The sequence below is a fragment of the Sminthopsis crassicaudata genome, chromosome 1, assembly GCF_048593235.1.
Source record: "Sminthopsis crassicaudata isolate SCR6 chromosome 1, ASM4859323v1, whole genome shotgun sequence".
NCBI lineage: Eukaryota > Metazoa > Chordata > Mammalia > Dasyuromorphia > Dasyuridae > Sminthopsis > Sminthopsis crassicaudata.
This window is the reverse complement of record NC_133617.1, coordinates 251,476,895-251,496,803: the sequence shown is the minus strand read 5'-3', so window position 1 is coordinate 251,496,803 and position 19,909 is coordinate 251,476,895. Positions and strand designations below refer to the sequence as shown.

Sequence of the window (19,909 nt, the reverse complement as noted above, 5' to 3'; positions counted from 1 at the left end):
CTGTGGGTGGGATCCTGGCCATATTGAGATAGCTTCGTAATGGGTGACGGCTCTCTTGCTGGTTGGCTGTGTGTGTGACCTCACAGGCCCTTTATAAGCCCACTGCAGGCAGCAGTCGCTCTCTTTAACCTGGCTCCCTAACCTGGGGTAGCTGAGCCATGCTGATGGATAGTCCAGAGAGGTAAGGAGTTTGGTAGTGAACATGTGGGTCTTCAGACCAGGTGTTCACTAGGGAGTTAACAAGTCAGGGCATTAAGTCAGGACATTATGTGAGTAGGTATAATAAAGGCTTTTAAGATTACACGTGGCTGTTCTTCAGCACGCTACCGGTTATTAAACTATAGATTCAAGAAATCGTGGCTAGAGACCTATGAAGGCCTCAGAAGAGGTGAGCCAGGTAGAGTTGACACTGCAAAGGTCAGTGGTCAAAGGTATTCTGTTGGGCCTAGGACAGACTGGTAATTGTAACTTCCAGGAGGGCATGTTACAGTTTGCCATTAATATTTCTGCACATGAAGAATGTTTATGGCAGCTCTCTTTGTGGTGGCCAGAAACTGGAAACTACGTGAATGCCCATCAATTGGAGATTTGGCTGAATAAATTGTGGTATATGAATGTTATGGAATATTATTGTTCTGTAAGAAATGACCAACTAGATGATTTCAGAAAAGCCTAGAGAGACTTACATGAACTGATGCTGAGTGAAATGAGCAGGACCAGGAGATCATTATATACTTCAACAACAATACTATATGATGATCAATTCTGATGGATGTGGCCCTCTCCAACAATGAGATGAACCAAATCAGTTCCAGTAGAGCAGTAATGAACTGAACCAGCTACACTCAGGGAAAGAACTCTGGGAGATGACTATGAATCACTACATAGAATTCCCAATCCCTCTAATATTGTCCACCTGCATTTTGGATTTCCTTCAGAGGCTAAATGTACACTATTTCAAAGTCCAATTCTTTTTGTTCAGCAAAACAACTGTTTGGTCATGTATACATATATTGTATTTAATTTATATTCTTAACATATTTAACATGTATTGGTCAACCTACCATCTGGGGCGGGAGGGTGTGGGAATTGGAACAAAAGGTTTGGCAATTGTCAATGTTGTAAAATTACCCATGCAAATATCTGGTAAATAAAAACTATTATTAAAATATATATATATTTCTGCACATGTAGGTCCTTTTCTCTCTCTCTTTTTTTTTTAATGATCTCTGAGATACAAACCATCTAGTAGTGATATTGCTAGATCCAAAGTATGTACAAGTCTGTTCCTGGAAAACAAATTGTTTTCCAGAATGGTTGTCATATTGGCCAATCTGATAGGTTATCAGGTAGTATCTCGGAGTTGTTTTAATTTGCATTTCTCTGATCAAAAGTGACTTAGAGTATTTCTTCATATTGTTGAATTCATCATTGCTTCATTTCCTAAGATAACTTTGATTTCTTCATTTGAAAATTGCCTATACATATCCTTTGACAGTTTATCAATTGGGGAATAGCTTGTATTCTTATAGGTTTGACTGAGTTCTCAATATACTCTAATAAAAGTCTCATTTCTCAAATATATTGGCCAATATAACAAAAAAAAAAAAAGGAAAGTGATAAATGTTGGAGAGAATGTTGGGAAAATTGGGACACTACTGCATGGTTGGTGGAATTCTAAATTGATCCAACCATTCTGGAAAACAATTTGGAACTTTACACTCCTTACAATCAGTTCCCATCACTCCCCCTTTACTGAATGTCTGCCTTCCCTATTTCCCTGTCAGGTAAAATATATTTTTATATTCACCTGATTGTATATGATTTCTTCTTTGAGTCAATACTGATAAAGGTAAAGTTTAAGCAATGCTCAAAACCCACCCTCCCATTTTCCTCTTTGCTATAATAGGTCTTTTTCACCTCTTCATGTGAAATAATTTACCCCATTCTACCTCTCTCTTATTTTTGACCCAGAGTACTCCTTTATTTTTTTTTTTGTCATTCCTTCAAATTCACTTTATACCCATACCCTATATCTATGCAAATTCCTTTTAACTATATTATTAGTGATCCAATTTTTAAGAATTATATGTATCATCTTCCCATGCAGGGATGAAAGCAGTTTGGCTCTGTTGAATACCTTATGTTTTCTTTTCTCTTTTTACCTGTTTATGCGTTTCTTGAGTTGTGATATTGGAGATCAAATTTTTGGTTTGATTCTTGTCTTATCAAAACTCAAAATTCTTCTATTTTATTGAATGACCTCTTTTCTCTTGATGTATTATCCTTAATTCTGCTAGATAAGTGATTCCTGGTTATAGTTTTAGCTTCTTTGCCTTCCAGAATATCATGTTCCATGACCTCTGATCTTTTAATGTTGTAGCTTCCAAGTCCTATGTAACCCTGATTGCAATTCTGTGATATTTGAATTGTTTCTTTCTGACTATTTGCACTATTTTTAAATTGGCCTAGTAGTTTTGCAATTTGGCTATAATGTTCCTTGAAGTTTTTATTTTGGGATCTCTTTCCAGAGTGATTTAAATGCCTATTTTGCTCTTTGGGTAAAATCCAGGATAGTTTTCCTCAATAATTTCCTGAAAGATGCTGTCCAAGTTCTCATTTTGATTGTGGCTTTTAGATAGTCTAATAATTCTGATATTGTCTCTTCTGGATCTATTTTCCAAACCAGTTGTTTTTCCCATGAGGTATTTTAAATTTTCTTCTATTTTTTTTTCTTCTTTTTAATTTGCTTATTGATTCTTGATGTCTCATAGCCATTAGCTTCCACTTACCCAATTCTACCTTTTAAGGAGTTGTTTTCCTAAATTAGTTTTTGCTAATTTTTTTTTCTATTTGGCTAACTATACTTTTTGAAGATTAGCTTTCTTCGGTGGACTTTTGTATTTCCTTTTCCGTTTGGCCAATTTTACTTTTTTAAGCAGCTATTTTCTCTTTTCAAGTTGCTGACTCTTTTTTCATAATTCTGTTTCATTCCTCTCATTTTTTTCTCCAATTTTTTTTTCCTACCTCACTTACAATTTTTAGGCTCTTTTTTGAGTTCTTTCAATGAGTTCTTTTTTGGGGCTTCTTGTTTATCTTTGCGTTTTGGCCATATATTTTTGACACTGTTGTCTTATGTATCTTGATCTTCCCTGTCACCATAATAACTTCCTGTGATCAAATTCTTTTTGTTATTTTTGCTCATTCTTTTTGGACTTTATCCTTTCTTTTAAATTGATTTCTGTCAAGCCATTCTCCAATTGATAAATGGTCAAAGGATATGAACAGACAATTTTCAGATGAAGAAATAGAAACTATTTTTACCCATATGAAAAGATGTTCCAAGTCATGATTAATCAGAGAAATGCAAAGTAAGACAACTCTGAGATATCACTATATACCTCTCAGATTGGCTAGAATGACAGGAAAAGATAATGCTGAATATTAGAGGGGATGTGGGAAAACTGGGACACTAATACATTGTTGGTAGAATTGTGAATACATCCAGCCATTCTGGAGAGCAATTTGGAACTAAGCTGAAAAAGTTGTCAAACTGTGCATACCCTTTGATCCATCAGTGTTACTACTGGGCTTATATCCCAAAGAGATCTTAAAGAAGGGAAAGGGACCTGTATGTGCAAGAATGTTTGTGGCAGCCCTCTTTGTAGTGGCCAGAAACTGGAAACTGAGTGGGTGCCCATCTATTGGAGAATGGCTGAATAAATTGTGTTATATGAATGTTATAGAATATTATTGTTCTGTAAGAAATGACCAACAGGATGATTTCAGAAAGGTCTGGAGAGACTTACATGAATTGCTGCTGAGTGAAATGAGCAGGACCAGGAAATCATTAAGTATACTTCAACAACAATACTATATATGAGGATCAATTCTAATGGACATGGCCCTCTTCAACAATATGATTAACCAAATCACTTCCATTTGTTCAATAACGAATAGATGCAGCTACACCCAGCGAAAGAATTCTTAGAAATGAGTGTGAACCACTACATAGCATTTCCAATCCCTCTATTTTTGTCCGCTTGCATTTTTTATTTCCTTCACAGGAAATTATTTCAAAGTCCGATTCTTCTTGTTAAGCAAAATAACTATGGATATGTATACATATATTGTATTTAACATGTACTTTGACATATTTAACATGTATTGGTCTGCTTGCCATCTGGGGGAGGGGGTGGGGGGATAGGAAGGAAAAAATTGGAACAAAAGGTTTTGCAATTGCCAGTGCTGAAAAATTACCCATGCATATATCTTGTAAATAAAAAGCTATAAAAACAAACAAACAAACAAACAAACAAACAAACAAATAAATAAATAAATAAATAAATAAATAAGTGAATAAATGAATAAATAGATAAATAAATAAATAAATAAATAAATTTGATTTCTGCTCCTGGGATGGAAAAGACACTTAGGTTTTTTTGTGCCAGTGGCTACAAGCTTTTATTTTTTGACCTAATGCACTAATATCTGCACTAATATTGCCCTAAGCCCCCTGGGATGTAATGAGGGGATGGTGGGGAGAATGGATGGCGCTATTGGAGGATACCACATTGGGCCCTCAGAATCCACCATTGCTTTCCTGAGGTAAAGTCTGATACTGGCCTGAATTGAGAATGAGACAGATCTTTCTTATGCATCTTCCGAGTTTTTTGGGCCCAAAGATGGTTTCACCCCATCTTTTTGTGGTTCTGCTGTTCCAGGTTTTGTTTGGGGGCACTATTTTTATGGTTGTTTGGAAGTAAATAGGGGAGAGATAAGGCAATTTACTGCTTTCTCCACCATCTTCACTCCTGAAGTTCTGAATGTGGAACTTTTGAAAGAGAGGGTAGGATGAAATTAGAAATTTCCACTTCAACTGGAATGCACAGAACATAAATGGGAATAAGACAATTGTAATGGAGATAGAAAGATCAAAAATGATGATCAAATTTAATCATGATGAAATGTCATCTGGATGACTAGGAAGATTTTGCTGCTATCAGTAGAAATAATCAAGGTAGAAAGAGGGCTAAGTTTGGCATAGAGGTTGGTAGATGAAAAAAGATAATGAGTTCCATTTGGAACAGGTTAAGTTTGAGAAGCTAAAATGATATCTGGAGGACAGTCCAGGAGGCATTTGGATTTGAGAGCCTGGAGTCATGGGAGAAATTAGGGATAGATGTATATAGATATATTTGGATGCAAAGAGATGATAACTGAGATCCTGGGAATAGTTGGAGTTGCTTGAGAAAAGAGTGTGTGCATAGAAGAGGGTTGAAAACAATTAAGGAGGATCCCCACATTTGTGAGATAAAAGAAGACAACAAATCTATGAGAGGGAAACTAATATCAGAGAATAAGGAAAGTTTAATAATAAAATTAGGCAATATCATGAAAATGCTACAGAAAGGTAAAATGAGAAAAAGCCTCTAGATAAAGAAAAGAAGTCCTGGCTTAGTAAATAGGCTTGGAGAGATTCATTCAACAGGCTTGTGGAGATAGAAACCAAATTATAGGGAGTTCAGGAGTGAATAGGTAAAGAAATAATGAAAATAAAGGTGAAGAAAAAAATTCATTTTTAGAAATTTGACAGTGGAGTAGAAAATACTTTAATGTTTAATTGGATTGTCTAGTCAAGGAAAATAATTTTTAGTTTAGAAAAGGGGAAAACGACATATTTGATATAAGGAGAAGAAGCGGAATTAGTATAGAAGAAGAGTTTGGAGGTAAAAGACAAGCAGAAACAATCAATGAAAACTTCAGTATATGGTACTAAGAACTACAATATGTAGTTGAGCAAGCTGACACAACCCTATAGTTTTTAATGTTCTGGGTCAGAAGTTAGAAAAAAAAAAAAAGAAAGAGTGCCAGGATTTCTAACAACAGACATTCACCCATTTTGTGAATAATTTTTGCTTAAGAGTTTTATGTTAAATTAAGAAATTTATTTAAGGAAATGTAAAAAAGGGATGTTATAAAGTTTTTACTGAATATTTTAAAATTTATTTCTAAATATTATCAATGTAATAAAACTTTCCTCCTTTCCTAAGTTCTCTTTATGCCTAAGCAATTATTTTAAACAAGCTTTTACAAATTATTTTAAAGCATTTAAATGGAATCATAATTCCTACAGGAACCTGAAGAATTAAGGTTAACAGTCAATCAAAAAGCATTTATTAAGCACTTGCTAGGTGCCTGATAATTTAATATTATCTGTTTGAAAAGCAAAAAGAAGAGAGACAACCCCTTAAGAAGCATTAATACTTTCTGTGTAAGGGGGAAAAGTTTTGAATAGAGGTATTTAACTTGACACTTATTAAGAATCCATTCTATGATTTCTGCTATGATAAGAATATCTGAATGCCAGCTGTCAGGTATGCTTTTCAGTCAATGGCTTCCTCACTTTAATTTGAAGTAACATTTTTAATTGATCTTTCAGGTAATAGTTGGAACTCTCATTCCCTCAATACTGTTAAGTACACATAAAATGAAATATGCTTTCCATGACTTAGTTTTAACTTCATAAACACCAAAAATAGCCTGGAAAATAGAAAAGACAGAAACAGACTCCTCCATTGTTAGTTTTCAAAAATTTTAAATGTCTATATTATCATCACTAACTGTATTTTAATGAATCCAATTAATTTCAAGTTCAATTTATTCCTTCCTTTAAAAAAAAAATACAAGTGGGAAAGAGCAACAAAGGTAGTAGAGTCTAAAAACTATTATAAAAATAATAGCAGCATGCATTTAAATAATGCCTTTCCAAAATGCTTTACAAGTATCTCATTTGATCTTCATAACAATCCTTGGGGGAAGCTGTTCTTATTATCTTCATTTTACAGATGAAGATAATAAGGTGGTAAGATAAAATAACTTTCGAGGTTCAGTGCTCTGTTCATTTGACATTTGACTGTGATTTTCAACTGCTATCATGAGAAAACTCAGAGGACTGGTTTAAGGATTTGTACTGGCTTATGCTGAGGAGTAGAATACCCAGAAAGATATAACAATATCTTTAAATATCTGAAAAGTTGTGTTGTAGAAAACAGAGTCTGTGTATTTGATGTGCCTCCAAGGAAAGGAATCAAGAGTAAATAGAACATAAATATGAATTTTCTAGTAATCAGAGATGCTAAAAATAAAGTGCATTTTAAATTAAAACTGGATGATCATGTGTCATAGATATCATAGAGAGAACTGATACATTGGATGGAATATTAAAGTTATGAACTTTCAAGTGCTTTCTGCTTGTAAAATTCTGTAACTCTAAGAGACAATTGAGGGTGGAGAAGAGGAGGCTTCTTTTACTTTCATAAAGACAATTTTTTCTCTTAAGAAAATTATTCCCACAGTTTAAATAACTCTAGAAATGTTAGCTATAGCAATAAAGTGTAAGACAGAAATTAAAGGTATAAATACTTAAAAGGAGGAAAAAAATTCTATTTATAAATTACTATAGCTTACTTAGAATACCACAGGGAATCAGTAAATAAACTAAACTAAGGTGATTAATAACTTCAATAAAACTCCAAGATACAAAATAAATTCACAAAAATGAGTGATATGTTTACATAGTATTAATGAAAAACCAGGAGGAAACAATAGAAAGTCATTCAAAATGACATAAAGTCAGCTATTAATCCACCAAAACACATTTGATATTTACATTATAAGTATGAAATACTTTTTACAAAAATAAAATCAAAGTCAATATTTGGAGCGTTATTGTGCATTCCTTTACTATATCAATAACAAATTACTATATTAATGACTATTAATAAAAATGACTATACTACCTAAATTAAGTTGACAAAGATTTCTTTATAAATTAGACAAAATTAATTTAGAAGAACAATGTTTATTCAAGAGGAAATGTGAAAAAAAATCAGATAGATTTAACAATTCTCCAACTAATATGAAGCAAAAGCCCCCAAACAACTTAGTAATGGTTTAAAAAATTTAAAAGTTGAGTAGTAAAGCATATTATTTAAGCAAGACTCAGATGAGATCAAACATGATTGTAGTCCAGTATTTGCTAAACATATTCAACAAAAGCTGCTATGAAAACTCAAGACAATTTGGCAGAAATTAGGTTCAGATCAACATTTATACCATATATCACAATGAGCTCCAAATATATTCAAAACCTAAATAGAAAAGATCAAACAATAAAAAAAATATGTACCACAAGAGATTATTTTCATTGGTATGATAAGTGGGAGAACTTTTTGAGGGTAATTGAAGGGAAAGGTACTTGATCTCTCAGGGTGAAAGTACAGCAACTATCATCAATCTGCTCAAAAACTTTGACCAGCTCCATTGCTACCCTGGGCTGGTTTTCCTCTGTTGGCTTCCCACTCCAAAAGCTTAGCATATTGTAATGAGACAGTGCAAACACCCAATAGGCTTTTAGCCCTATAGCAATTTTGAACTCCCAAGCTTAAGAGAACCATCAGTTTCATAAAACCAATAGTACTGTCAGTCCCAGACTTAGTGGGGATAATTTTTAAATAAACAAGGCATAGAAGTGATCATACAAAACAAAATAATCAGTATCAATTACATTAAGATTAAATAATTTTTGCACGAAAAAAGTTGATGTTGCCAGAAACTATCAAATGAAGAAAAACCCTTTGTATTAAATATTTATAATGAGTCTTGATACATAAAATATACACTTGTATAAGACTCCGTATATAAGTTTAAGATCCATTTTCCACTGATAAAAAGCTTTGAAAACAAAGTTTTCTGATGTACTGTTTGAGAGAATATAATCAACAACCATAAAAGACAGTTCTAAAAAAAAAAAAAAAAAAATATATATATATATATATATATATATATATATATATATATACACACACACACACACACACACACACACACACACACACACACACATATATATATATATATATATATATATACACACACACACACAAATTATAGAAACTGAGATTTTATCTGACACCTCTCATATTGGTAAAAATGAGGAAAAAAAAATGGAGACTGTTGTAAGAAAAGGGTATGGGAAGACAAAGACACTAATACATGTTTTGGAGAATTGTGAAAATCCAGTAACTTTGGAAAACAATTAAAAAATGACTGAAGTCATATTCTTTGGGCCCAGAATTCTACTTTTAAATATATATATATCTTAAGTAAGTCATAACAAAAAAAAAAGGTGCTATAGGTAACAAAATAGGAACAGTTATAGCAAAATCAAATCTGAAAACAAAAAACAAAAGACTGAAAATCAAATCAGCCTTTTTTGATTGGGCAAATGGCTAAACAAATTCTTATATACAAATTTATGAAATATTATTATGAAAAAAATTATGAACATAAGAAACATAAAGAAAAATATAAAGATAAAACCAAAATAATAATACATGATAAAAACTGGGTGGATTATAGTGAATAATTTTGAAAAAATGCTAAAGAAACATATCTTTCTCCCATTTATGTGAAGTAGAAAATTAAAATATGAAACATGTTGACGGATGTAGTCACTGTGTTGGTTGTTTTTACTAAAATGTCTTTTTCTCTCTTCTTAGTAAGTATTTAATGATATTATTAGATAGCAAGGTGGGGAATGGAACAGGGCAGGGAAAGGAAGAGTGCTAAGAGGAAATTACTTTATTAAAAGGAACATGGCTATAGTAAAAACAAGACAATAAGACTTGTAAAAATTAACATCCCCCATTACATATATTTTGTGCTTTTAAGGAAGCTAAATTCAGAATTATGTAAGAAATGTTCTGATTTATTAACATATTTGTATTGATTATCATATTTTTGCCACTAATTCTTTCCTTGGAACAACAATTTTAAAAAAACAAACAAAAATAAAACAAAAGCACTCAATTCTTAAAACAACATTTAGCTGGCAGGAATCTTGAATTTTTTTTCTTCTAGGCACTAATCTGCCTGCCAGAAGCACTAACAAGCCGCCAAAGACAGTTCATCGTCTCTGTTACATAAAACATAAGACAAAACCTGGCTCTCTTCTGCAGAAGGCTTTTCTATAATAATATGACAAAAATGTTCCAGATAAAAATGCCTTTTTATACAACACAAGAGTTACAAGCTGCAGTTACTAAAACAATGCTTTGTACTTACCAGGGAGGATAGATATAGATGATATCCTGTGGACTACCCTTCAGATGAATTGCAGTTTCCTTCGTGAATAGGACCTTGAGTGGGGTCCCAGGGTCCAGGACAGAATCTTTAGAATTGACAGTAGGAGACATCTCTAACAACTCACAGATGGCAATGTGCATGGTGCATTCCTCATGCATCTCTATAATCTTTACAATCAACACTCCAGATTTTTTCACTACAAAATGAAGACAGAAACAAAAAAAGTTCAAAAAGATGCACTTATATAGAATTCCTCCTTTCCATTTTCCACCCTGAGAGAAAATATAGGAAGAGATAAATTATGGATATTTTGCAAAGGCATATGGGCAATATTATTGTTAACCATCAAAAACCTATAAATAGGCTTATACATTGCACATTAAAATGGAAAATGGAAAAATTTAGTGCATTTATGTTATATATATATATATATATATATATATATATATATATATAGACACACACACATGCATGTACATATCACAGATCACTTATGTGGCAATTTAACTATAGATAACTTGGATTTATGAAATATTTAACCTATGTGTATTTTTCCTATTCTCCAGAAAAACAATGTACAGTAGCATCACACTTTTTTTGGATGGAATTTCCCCTCTTCCACATGAGCTGGCTTATACATATATTTAGAGATACTTTATATTTTATTCCTCCCAAATAAGATTCTTTATGTCACTTCCCATGGAAACTATTCCAAACTTTTTCTTTTCAAATCTCCCATGTTTCCCTCTATCCAATCTCTCTAAGCTAAGATTCTCACTTCTTACTTTATAGGAGAAAATTGAGGCTATTTGCTATGAACTTTCTTTTCTCCTGTTCTCTTCACTCAAAAGTCCTTGAAAGCTTTCTTAATTTCTCCTTCTTTCCATACTATGATGATAAATTGGCCTCCCCCTTGCTAAGGCTCCCATATTCTCACAACTTCTTAGACTTCTCTGTCAATCATTCCCTGTCCCCAGCAGCAGTTCCTCACCCTTCTTCTTTCTAATCTTCACTTCTACCTATCCATTGGTTTTTTCCTAATGGTCGTTAACTATATTCAAGTATCTTTATCCTGCGGGAAAAAACCAACCAGTCAGATTCTACCATGTCCTTAAGCTGTCACCCTATATTGCTTCTCATTTTCTTACCCAAAACCTGGAAAAAAAAGCTGTTTCTATTTTCTGTCTCTTCTTTTACTTTGATCCACTCCTCAATCCCTGGCAATATAGTTTCTGACCTCATCACTCAATTGAAATTCATATTTTCAAAGTTACCAATGATATCTTAATCACCAAATCTGTTGGTCTTTTTGCAGCTGTCATTCCTCTTGAACTCTCTGGGCATTTTATATTGAAAAACATTTTCCTCTAGACACTGACTTCTCTCTGAGTTTTCACAATAATATTCTTTCTTGATTTCTGTCTGATCTGGCAATTGTTACTTCTTGGTCTCTTCTGTAGGCTCAGCAACCAAGACATGCCCCTTAACTTTGAATGATTGTCAAGATTCTATTTGTGGCATGTTCAAAGTAGAACTAATTACCTTTCTGACCCAAAGTCATTCTTTTATAAGAATCCCCTTATTTCTATCAAAGGTAAAGATTCTTACTATTTTATGTATTTTCTTAATATTGATTTTCAGTCTGGTCCAGTCTATGGACCTTTTTTTCCAAAATAATGGTTTTGATACATAATATATAGGATTAAATATGAAATCAATTATACTGAAATATAGTTATTGGGTATTTTTTGTTTTTGTTTTTGCTTTTTTTTTTTTTTTTTTGCTCAGGGTCATACAGCTAGTAAGTGTCAACTGATTAAGGCCACGTTTGAATACAGGTCCTCCAGATTCTAAGGCTGATACTCTATCCACTGAGCTACTAGCTGCCCCCAAAATATTTTTAAGGAAGTTTATAAACTATTCCTCTTAATTAAGAATCCTTGATCTTCTAATCTCCCATGTGTGTAATCTCAGAATTATCCTTAATTTCTCACTCTTCATAAGTTTGAATATCCAGTCACTTGCTTCAAAGTAAAATAATAGTAAAAGGTAAAAAGCAATCAGATTTGGAAACATTATGGATTATGTGTGATGGAAAATGCTATATATGAAGGAATGAGAACTGGGGGGAAGTACCACGAACCCTAGTTAATTTATGTTCATAGATAACGCACATATAGTATAAAGTTCTTATATTTTAAAGGTAAATATTAGCTATTTCTCGTATCATGCTTCTTAGCCACCTTAGGATTGAACAAATAAGTGTCTGGAGACATCCAAATATGTCTATGATACATTAAATCAGCAATTATCCAGAAAGTTTGAAGATCCTCATTATTAGCCTTACCATTTTTTAAATTAAGTGTGCATTGGTTATAATTCAAAATATTTTATATTAATCATTTTGAATAAGTTATTCCATAAGACTTGTTATTTCTATTCACATTCTCAGAGTAAGAAACAGGAGTCAACAGAGTAGTAACTTGGAAACAGACAAATTGCTTCATAAATAGGCAATTGGATATTGAGTTAAATCAATTAATAATAATAAATTATCTTATGGAAAGATAAATTCTTCAGGAAAATCACACAGATCTTGAAATTCTTCCATTATCTATAAGTCAATAACTCCCAATTCTCTCTTCATTCTTTAATACTACTATCTTGTAGTTAATATAAGAACACAACATACACAATGTCCTTATTTTTATATTTTCAATCAATTAATAAGCATTTATTTTTTCTAATAGTATTTTAGTTTTGACAATTATATGTGAAGATAAATTTTAAAATTTAAGGCCAGATTTTAATTCAGGTCCTCCTGACTCCAGACCTGGTGCTCTATTTACTATAACACCTACCTGCCCCTGAAATTAATTAAAAAAAAACTTTTGAGTCCAAATTTTCTTCCTCTCCTCTAAGATGCTAAGCAATTTGATATGAGTTGTATATGTCCAATCATATAAGATGGCATTTCCATAATACTTATGTTATAAAAGAAGAAAAATACTAAGAGAAAAAAATATGAAAAAATAAAATGAAAATGTGATTCAATCTGCATTTGGACTCCAGCAGTTCTTTCTTTGGATATAGATAGTATTTTTATCATAAGTTCTTTAGAATTGTTTTGGATCATGTATTGTTGAGAACAGCTAGTTATTCACAGTTGATCATCATACAGTGTTGTTACTGTGAACAATGCTCTGGTTCCATTCACTTGACTGTGCATCAGCTCATATAACTGCTTGCTCATCATTTCCTATAGTACAATAGTATTCTATTACATTCATATACCCCATTTTGTTTAGCCATTCCCCACTTGATGGGCATCCCCTCAATTTCCAATTCTTGCCCCAACAACAAAATAGCTATCACAAATATTTTTGTACAAGTAGGTCCTTTCCTCTTTTTTGTTATCCCTTTGGAATACAGACCTAGTGACAGTATTGCTGGATCAAATAGTAAGCACAGTTTGCTTGCCTTTTGGGCATAGCTCCAAATTGCTCTCCAGAATGGTTGGATCAGATTGACAAGAAATTATTAAGCACCTACTATATGTATAGACTATACTCTGATCTCTGGAGACTAAAGGTATCAATGAAACTTCTTAAATTCAAAGAGCTTATCTTTTATTGGAAAAGACAACATGGATACTTATACTTAGATACAAAATACACATGAAGTAATTGGGAAAGAGGAAACTTTTACTGTTTGAGGAAAGGAATCGGGAAAAGGCTTCATGTAGAAAATTGTTGATTGAATTGAATTTTGAAGGAAACTAGGGTTCCTCAAAGGTGGAGGTTAGGAACAAATGCATTCCAAGCATAGAGACAAGGCCATGGAGAAGGGAAGGTAGATGTCATGTGTGAGCCTATTTAGCTGGACTGCAGAGCCAGAAGGGAAGTAATGTATTGTGATATTAGCAGTACAAGTTGGAACCATGTTTGTGAAGGAGTTTAGAAATCAGAGGAGTTTAATATCTGACCCTAGAGAGCCACCTGAGGTCACTGAGATGAAGGAAGACAGATTGACATGGTAAGACCTTTGTTACAAGAAAATAGTTGTGTGGGAAGTGAAAGGCAGAAAGCAAGGAATTCAATTAAAAAACAATTGCAGTAATTTTGATAGATTGTGAGGCCCTAGACTAGGCTAGAAACTGTGTGAGTGGGGGGAAAAAGAACTGCTATGAGAGCTATTGAATATGAACTGACAAGATTGACAAAAGACTTTCCTCCAAAAGCTCTGATTTCTTCAAATTTACACAAGAAAATGTATGCAGAGTGTTTTATAAACCTCAAAGTGTTATATAAATATTGGCTATTATCATTACCATTAGCTATTATTCTTATTATTGTAGTTTCCCTAATTTTAACATTATTTCAGTTAATTGCACACTAAGTACTTGAATGTACTATACACAAAAAGCGTTTAATTATATTTTTCATTGCTAGCCAGAATGAGTTCAAGTTTCTTTCCCCCTTTTCTCAACTATATTTGACATTTGTTCAGGAAATGCAAATTAATTTTAATATGAACATATGCAAACTAAATCAGAAAGGTAAATCTGCTACAACATAAAAGCCAACAATGCACGCAAAACATTCCCATTTAACAGTAGATAAAATGATCCTGATAGAGGTTAAGTAATTGGATAGAATCACACAGCTAGGAAATGTCTAAGGCTCAAATTGAACTCAGGTTCTCCCAATTCCGGACCCAGTGCTCTTCACTGAACCACCTAGCTGTCCCAATACAATGATCAACATTGTGCCTTGCTAAATAAATATTTTTTGAATTAAACTGGCTGCACTGCTAAATAACATAACTGTTTGAAATTTCACTCAAAATCATATTAATCCTCTCAATAAATCCTAACAAGCTACCATTAAATTCAGTTTACACATAATTACACATAAAACCCATTAAGAAAGTCAAAACAATACAGTTTATGATGCACAGAATCTAAATTTTGGAAAAACTTCACACACCCCCTCCTGTAAGAACAGGATTTTTTTGTGTCTAAGAATTACAGCTCTCCATCAAGTCTCAAGTCATCCAGCAATCTCCAAACAGACGCATTTCCTAACCACAAGGACTCACTCACTGAACAGTAAACAATAATGCTCTCACTTCTCCATTCCACATTTTTTTTTTTTTTTTTTTTTTTTTTTTTTTTTTGCTTTTCACCCAGTCTAAAACATTCTTAGGGCAAAGCCACAATAATTCCAAACATGAAATGGAAATCTGAAACCAACATTTAAAAAAAAAAATTCTAAACAAGTCTGACCAAACAATCTAAATGTTCATCCACAGTCCCAAGAGATTTGAGCAACTAAACTCTATCTTGTTCCCTTCCAATCATGTACAAATCCTGCTGGGTCAGTTATCCTAATTGGGATTGCCATAATCTGGTAGATTACCCAATAATTTCCTACATAAAGTAAATAAGCAATGGGAGTATACCTTTCAAGGGATTTATTTTGCTAACATTCTAACTCCAAAAACTATATGAAAGTTCTAAAATCATAATAAAGACATATATCAGATTAGTCTTTAAAGAAAATTAACAGACAAAAAAAACCTGCACTTCTTTATATACTTTCAAAGAGGAGGTTTTCTACGGCTATTATTTATTCAGCCAGATAGGGCTGATCAACAGGGGCCTCAACCATGATTATACAGTCTGTTTTTCAGTGTGCATTACTTCCTTATTCCTCATTGCTTATGGAAGCATGACAGACCAAACACTAAACTACAAATAGATTTTTTTTCATTGTGTACTTATATATATATATATTTTTATTTTTTGGCTCAAAGGAGACCTTTGACAAAATGGTACTTCAAATTAAAAGGAAGAATAAAAAGATAGAGAATTAATTTTAAGTTGAAAACTGGTAAGAGGGAGTGCAATGAATTCATCAGTTTTAAAAAGTAAATGTGTTAGAAAATTGTACCATACCAAAAAAAGAAAAAATGCGGGATTATCTTGCTCTTCTAGTTACTAATATTAAACTATAATATCCCTAAAAATTTTAAACTAAACCATCTTAGTCAATCAATATTTATTAAGAACCTGCTATGTGTCAGGCACTATGCTAAGCACTGAGATGCAAAGAAAGGTCCCAGTTCTCAAGAAGCTCAAAATCTAATGAGAGAGAACATGTAAACAATTTGTATAAACACGATATGGTGTTGTTTATGTTATTATGGTTCAGTTGTGTCCAACTCTTCATGACCCCTTGATTCATATTATCCATGGGATTTTCTAGGTAAAGACTCTGGAAGAGTTTGCCATTTCCTTTGCCAGTGTAGGTTAAGGCAAAGAGGGTTAAGTGACTTGTTTAGGATCATAGAGCTAATAAGCAATCTGAGGCTGAATCTGCATTCATATCTTCCTGACTCCCACACCAGTGCTCTAATTGTTGCTGTTTCAAACAAAATTTATCAAAGACAAATTGGAAATAATCAATGTAAGGAAGTCTCTAGAATTAAACGGGAACAAGGAAAGGTTATCGACTAGTAAGTGGGATTTCATTTGGGCTTTGAAGGCATCCAGGAAAATCAAGAAGCAAAATTACACATTTTTAAACTCATGAAAAAACACGAAATTAAATAAAAATTGACTCTACACAACAGCACCTCCACATCACTGCACACACTCTGTCTAGCTTTATTTATTGTGTTCTCAAAAAGCACTCATAAGAGTTGAGGCTAAATAATCTCATATTGTCCCTATTGTTTACACAAGCTGGAAATTCCACATTCTCTACTACATGAACAAATGTTTAGCTAGACTTAAATAACACTATTTGAAATGCTATCAGTTTCTGATTAGGTGTCAGAAGTAAATAGTTAGAGAAGCACCTAGTTAAACCCCGTTTATTTTACATATACACACATATGTGTGTACATATATACACACAGAGAGAAAGAGAGAGAGACAGAGACAGAGACAGAGAGACATAGATGCATAGGTACCCCAAAAAAGGTTATATAACTCAACCAATGTCACTTAGTAAATCACATTAGCTTAAGTCATCATGTTGGGATACAATCAGTGGAGCTCTACCAACTATCCAACTATATGTTCCAGTGAATGATGAGTAGGATTTCTACTGCTAAGTAAAAATTAGGCATTTTACTACCTAGTTTTCATGCCTGCATCCTTCCATCCAAAATATAAAAGTATTACTGGCTTTTTTCTAAAATTCTTTTCCACATTCTCTTGAATATGTTTTCTTAGCAATAAAATGAGTAAATACTAAAATCCTAAAATCTGATGAAATTAAGATTCTATATATGGGCAGCTAGGTATCATTGTATAGAGTGCTGAGTCTGAAGTCAAGAAAACTCATCTTCCTGAATTCAAATCCAGACACTTACTAACTGTGTGAACCTGGACAAAGTCCCTTAACTGTTTGCTTCAGTTTCCTCAATCGTAAAATGAGATGGAAAAGGAAATGGTAAACCATGCCAGTATCTCTGCTAAATAAATACCAAATGGGGTCACAAAGAATCAGACATGACTGGAAAATGATTGAAAAACAAAGCTCTATATGCACAAACAAAAGGAAAAAAAATTCCTTTAACATAAAGTCAGAGATATTAAAGTAATAATAATAATAATAATAATAATAATAGTCTTTATACAGTGTTTTAGGGTTTGCAATGTGCTTTAAATTTTTTAAAATTTTATTCTCAAAACAACTCTGGGAGGTAGGTGCTGTTATTATCATTCCTGTACTATGTAAGGGGAAACTGAGGCAAACACATTAAGTGACTTGCTTAGTGTCATATACTCAATGAGTATTTATATACATATATATAATGTTTTCTATATATATGTATGTCATATATATACATATACATGCATATATGTATATATATATGTTTTCTTATCAACAAAATGAGAAAACATTGAAATCCTAAAATTTGATAAAATTAAGGTTCTATATGTGAATAGCTAGACATCATAGTATAGAATTCTGGGTCTGAAGTCAAGAAAAGTTATCTTCCTGAATTCAAATATATCATTAACATTTTGAATGAATATTTATTAACATTTTGCAGATGGCTCTTAGATTTACTTTTTTAATCTTAACCTCTCTCTTGCTCTCCAGTCCTTCATCTTCAACTGTTGGCTTAGAATCTCAAACTGCATGTCCCATAAAAAATCTTAAACTCAACATGCCCCAAACTGAACTCATTATCTTTCCCTTAAAACTCCCGTCTTTATAACTTCTCTATTACTGTAGACACCTTCAACTTTCCACACTTTTAAGTTCACAACCTAATTGTCACTCTTGACTCCTCACTCACTCAACCCCATATTCAATCATTTAATTCTGTCCTTTCTACTCTTGCAACATCACACACACACACACACACACACACACACACACACACACACACACACACACACACACACACACCCTTCTCTCCTCTGACATTGTTACCACCATTGCTGGTTCTCATCACCTGCATTATTGAAAGGTCAAATAATAATATTAATAGTAGTAATAATAATTCCTAGTCTTAAGTACTTTGTAGTCTAATGGGGGATAGAAGCCACAAACTTTGTCTCGACAATTCATTTACTACTCAACTATCCAACTTCCTAAAATGTAGATCTGACCATATCACTCTTTATTCAATAAACTCCAGTAGTTCTCTGATACTACCAGAATTAAATATAAAATCCTCCACCTGGCTTTTAAGCCTCTCATAATCTGGTCTCTTCCTAACTTCCCTGACCCTTTATATCTTACCATCCTCCACATATTATGTAATACAATAAGCCAGGCCTTCTTACTGCTCCTGTCTCACCACACTCCATCTCTCAAATATGAATTTTCACTGGCTAGCTCCCATGCCTCTAAGACCTTCCTTTTTCATCCCTATCTCAAAGCTTCCCTGGCTTCTATCCAGTCCCAGATAAACTCTCACCTTCTACAAGAAACCTTTCTCGGTACATTTTAATCTCAATCACTTCTCTCTCACCCTATAATCCTTTCCATACCTTGTTTGTACATGATTGTTTGCAGCTTCTCTCCCTCATTAGACTCCAAACTACTTAAGAACAAGGATGATTGTTATTACTATTATTATTATGAATTATTATGATGATTTGTCCTTTCTTTGTGTCACCAGGGCTTACCACAATCTCTGGCAAATATCAGGTTATCAATAAATGCTACTTGACTATAGATTAATTTTATTAGTAGTAACAATACACACATTATATTTTCTCCTTTATTTTTGTGATTTCAAATAGCCTGATGCATTTTCAAATGGCATTTTATTTTTAAGTCTGAGGGCCAATTTTTTTTTTTCCAATGAAATACTGACACTGAAGTGTTTGTTCAGAGATGATTTAATAATGTGTTGATGACGTATCAGAGCTTGGACTTCATGACCTCCAAGGTCCTTCCAATTTTAAGACTCTGTGAAATGATTTTTTGTAAATAATAATGGAACTCAATTAAAAAAATAATAAGTTTAGCTCAAATTTTCTGGAACATATCTACTGTCCCTAAGCAGACTTGGTCCATAAAGGCAAAGCTCCTAAACTAAACTTTATCTTTTCCCAGTGTCTAGTACAGTGCTTTGTGCACAGATACTTGCTGTATAAATGTACTCACTAATCAATCGATTGAATGACTACAGTCTAATTTGGAGCCATACACCCATGATGAGAGTGTGAAGAGTTCATCCTTAGAGGATAACTTCAATAAAAATTATGTAGACACAAAGGCTACAA

At 33.0% G+C, this 19,909-nt stretch overlaps 1 protein-coding gene across 2 annotated transcripts in view; it reads right to left on the bottom strand.

Moving 5' to 3' along the window:
- SPIDR (scaffold protein involved in DNA repair) overlaps nucleotides 1–19,909 on the bottom strand; it is a 537,804-nt gene that overhangs the window by 350,127 nt on the left and 167,768 nt on the right. For both annotated transcript variants that reach the window (XM_074277903.1, XM_074277912.1), the window contains one exon: nucleotides 10,129–10,345. In XM_074277903.1, the coding sequence (XP_074134004.1) occupies nucleotides 10,129–10,345 (217 nt within the window). The remainder of the gene's footprint in view (nucleotides 1–10,128; nucleotides 10,346–19,909) is intronic.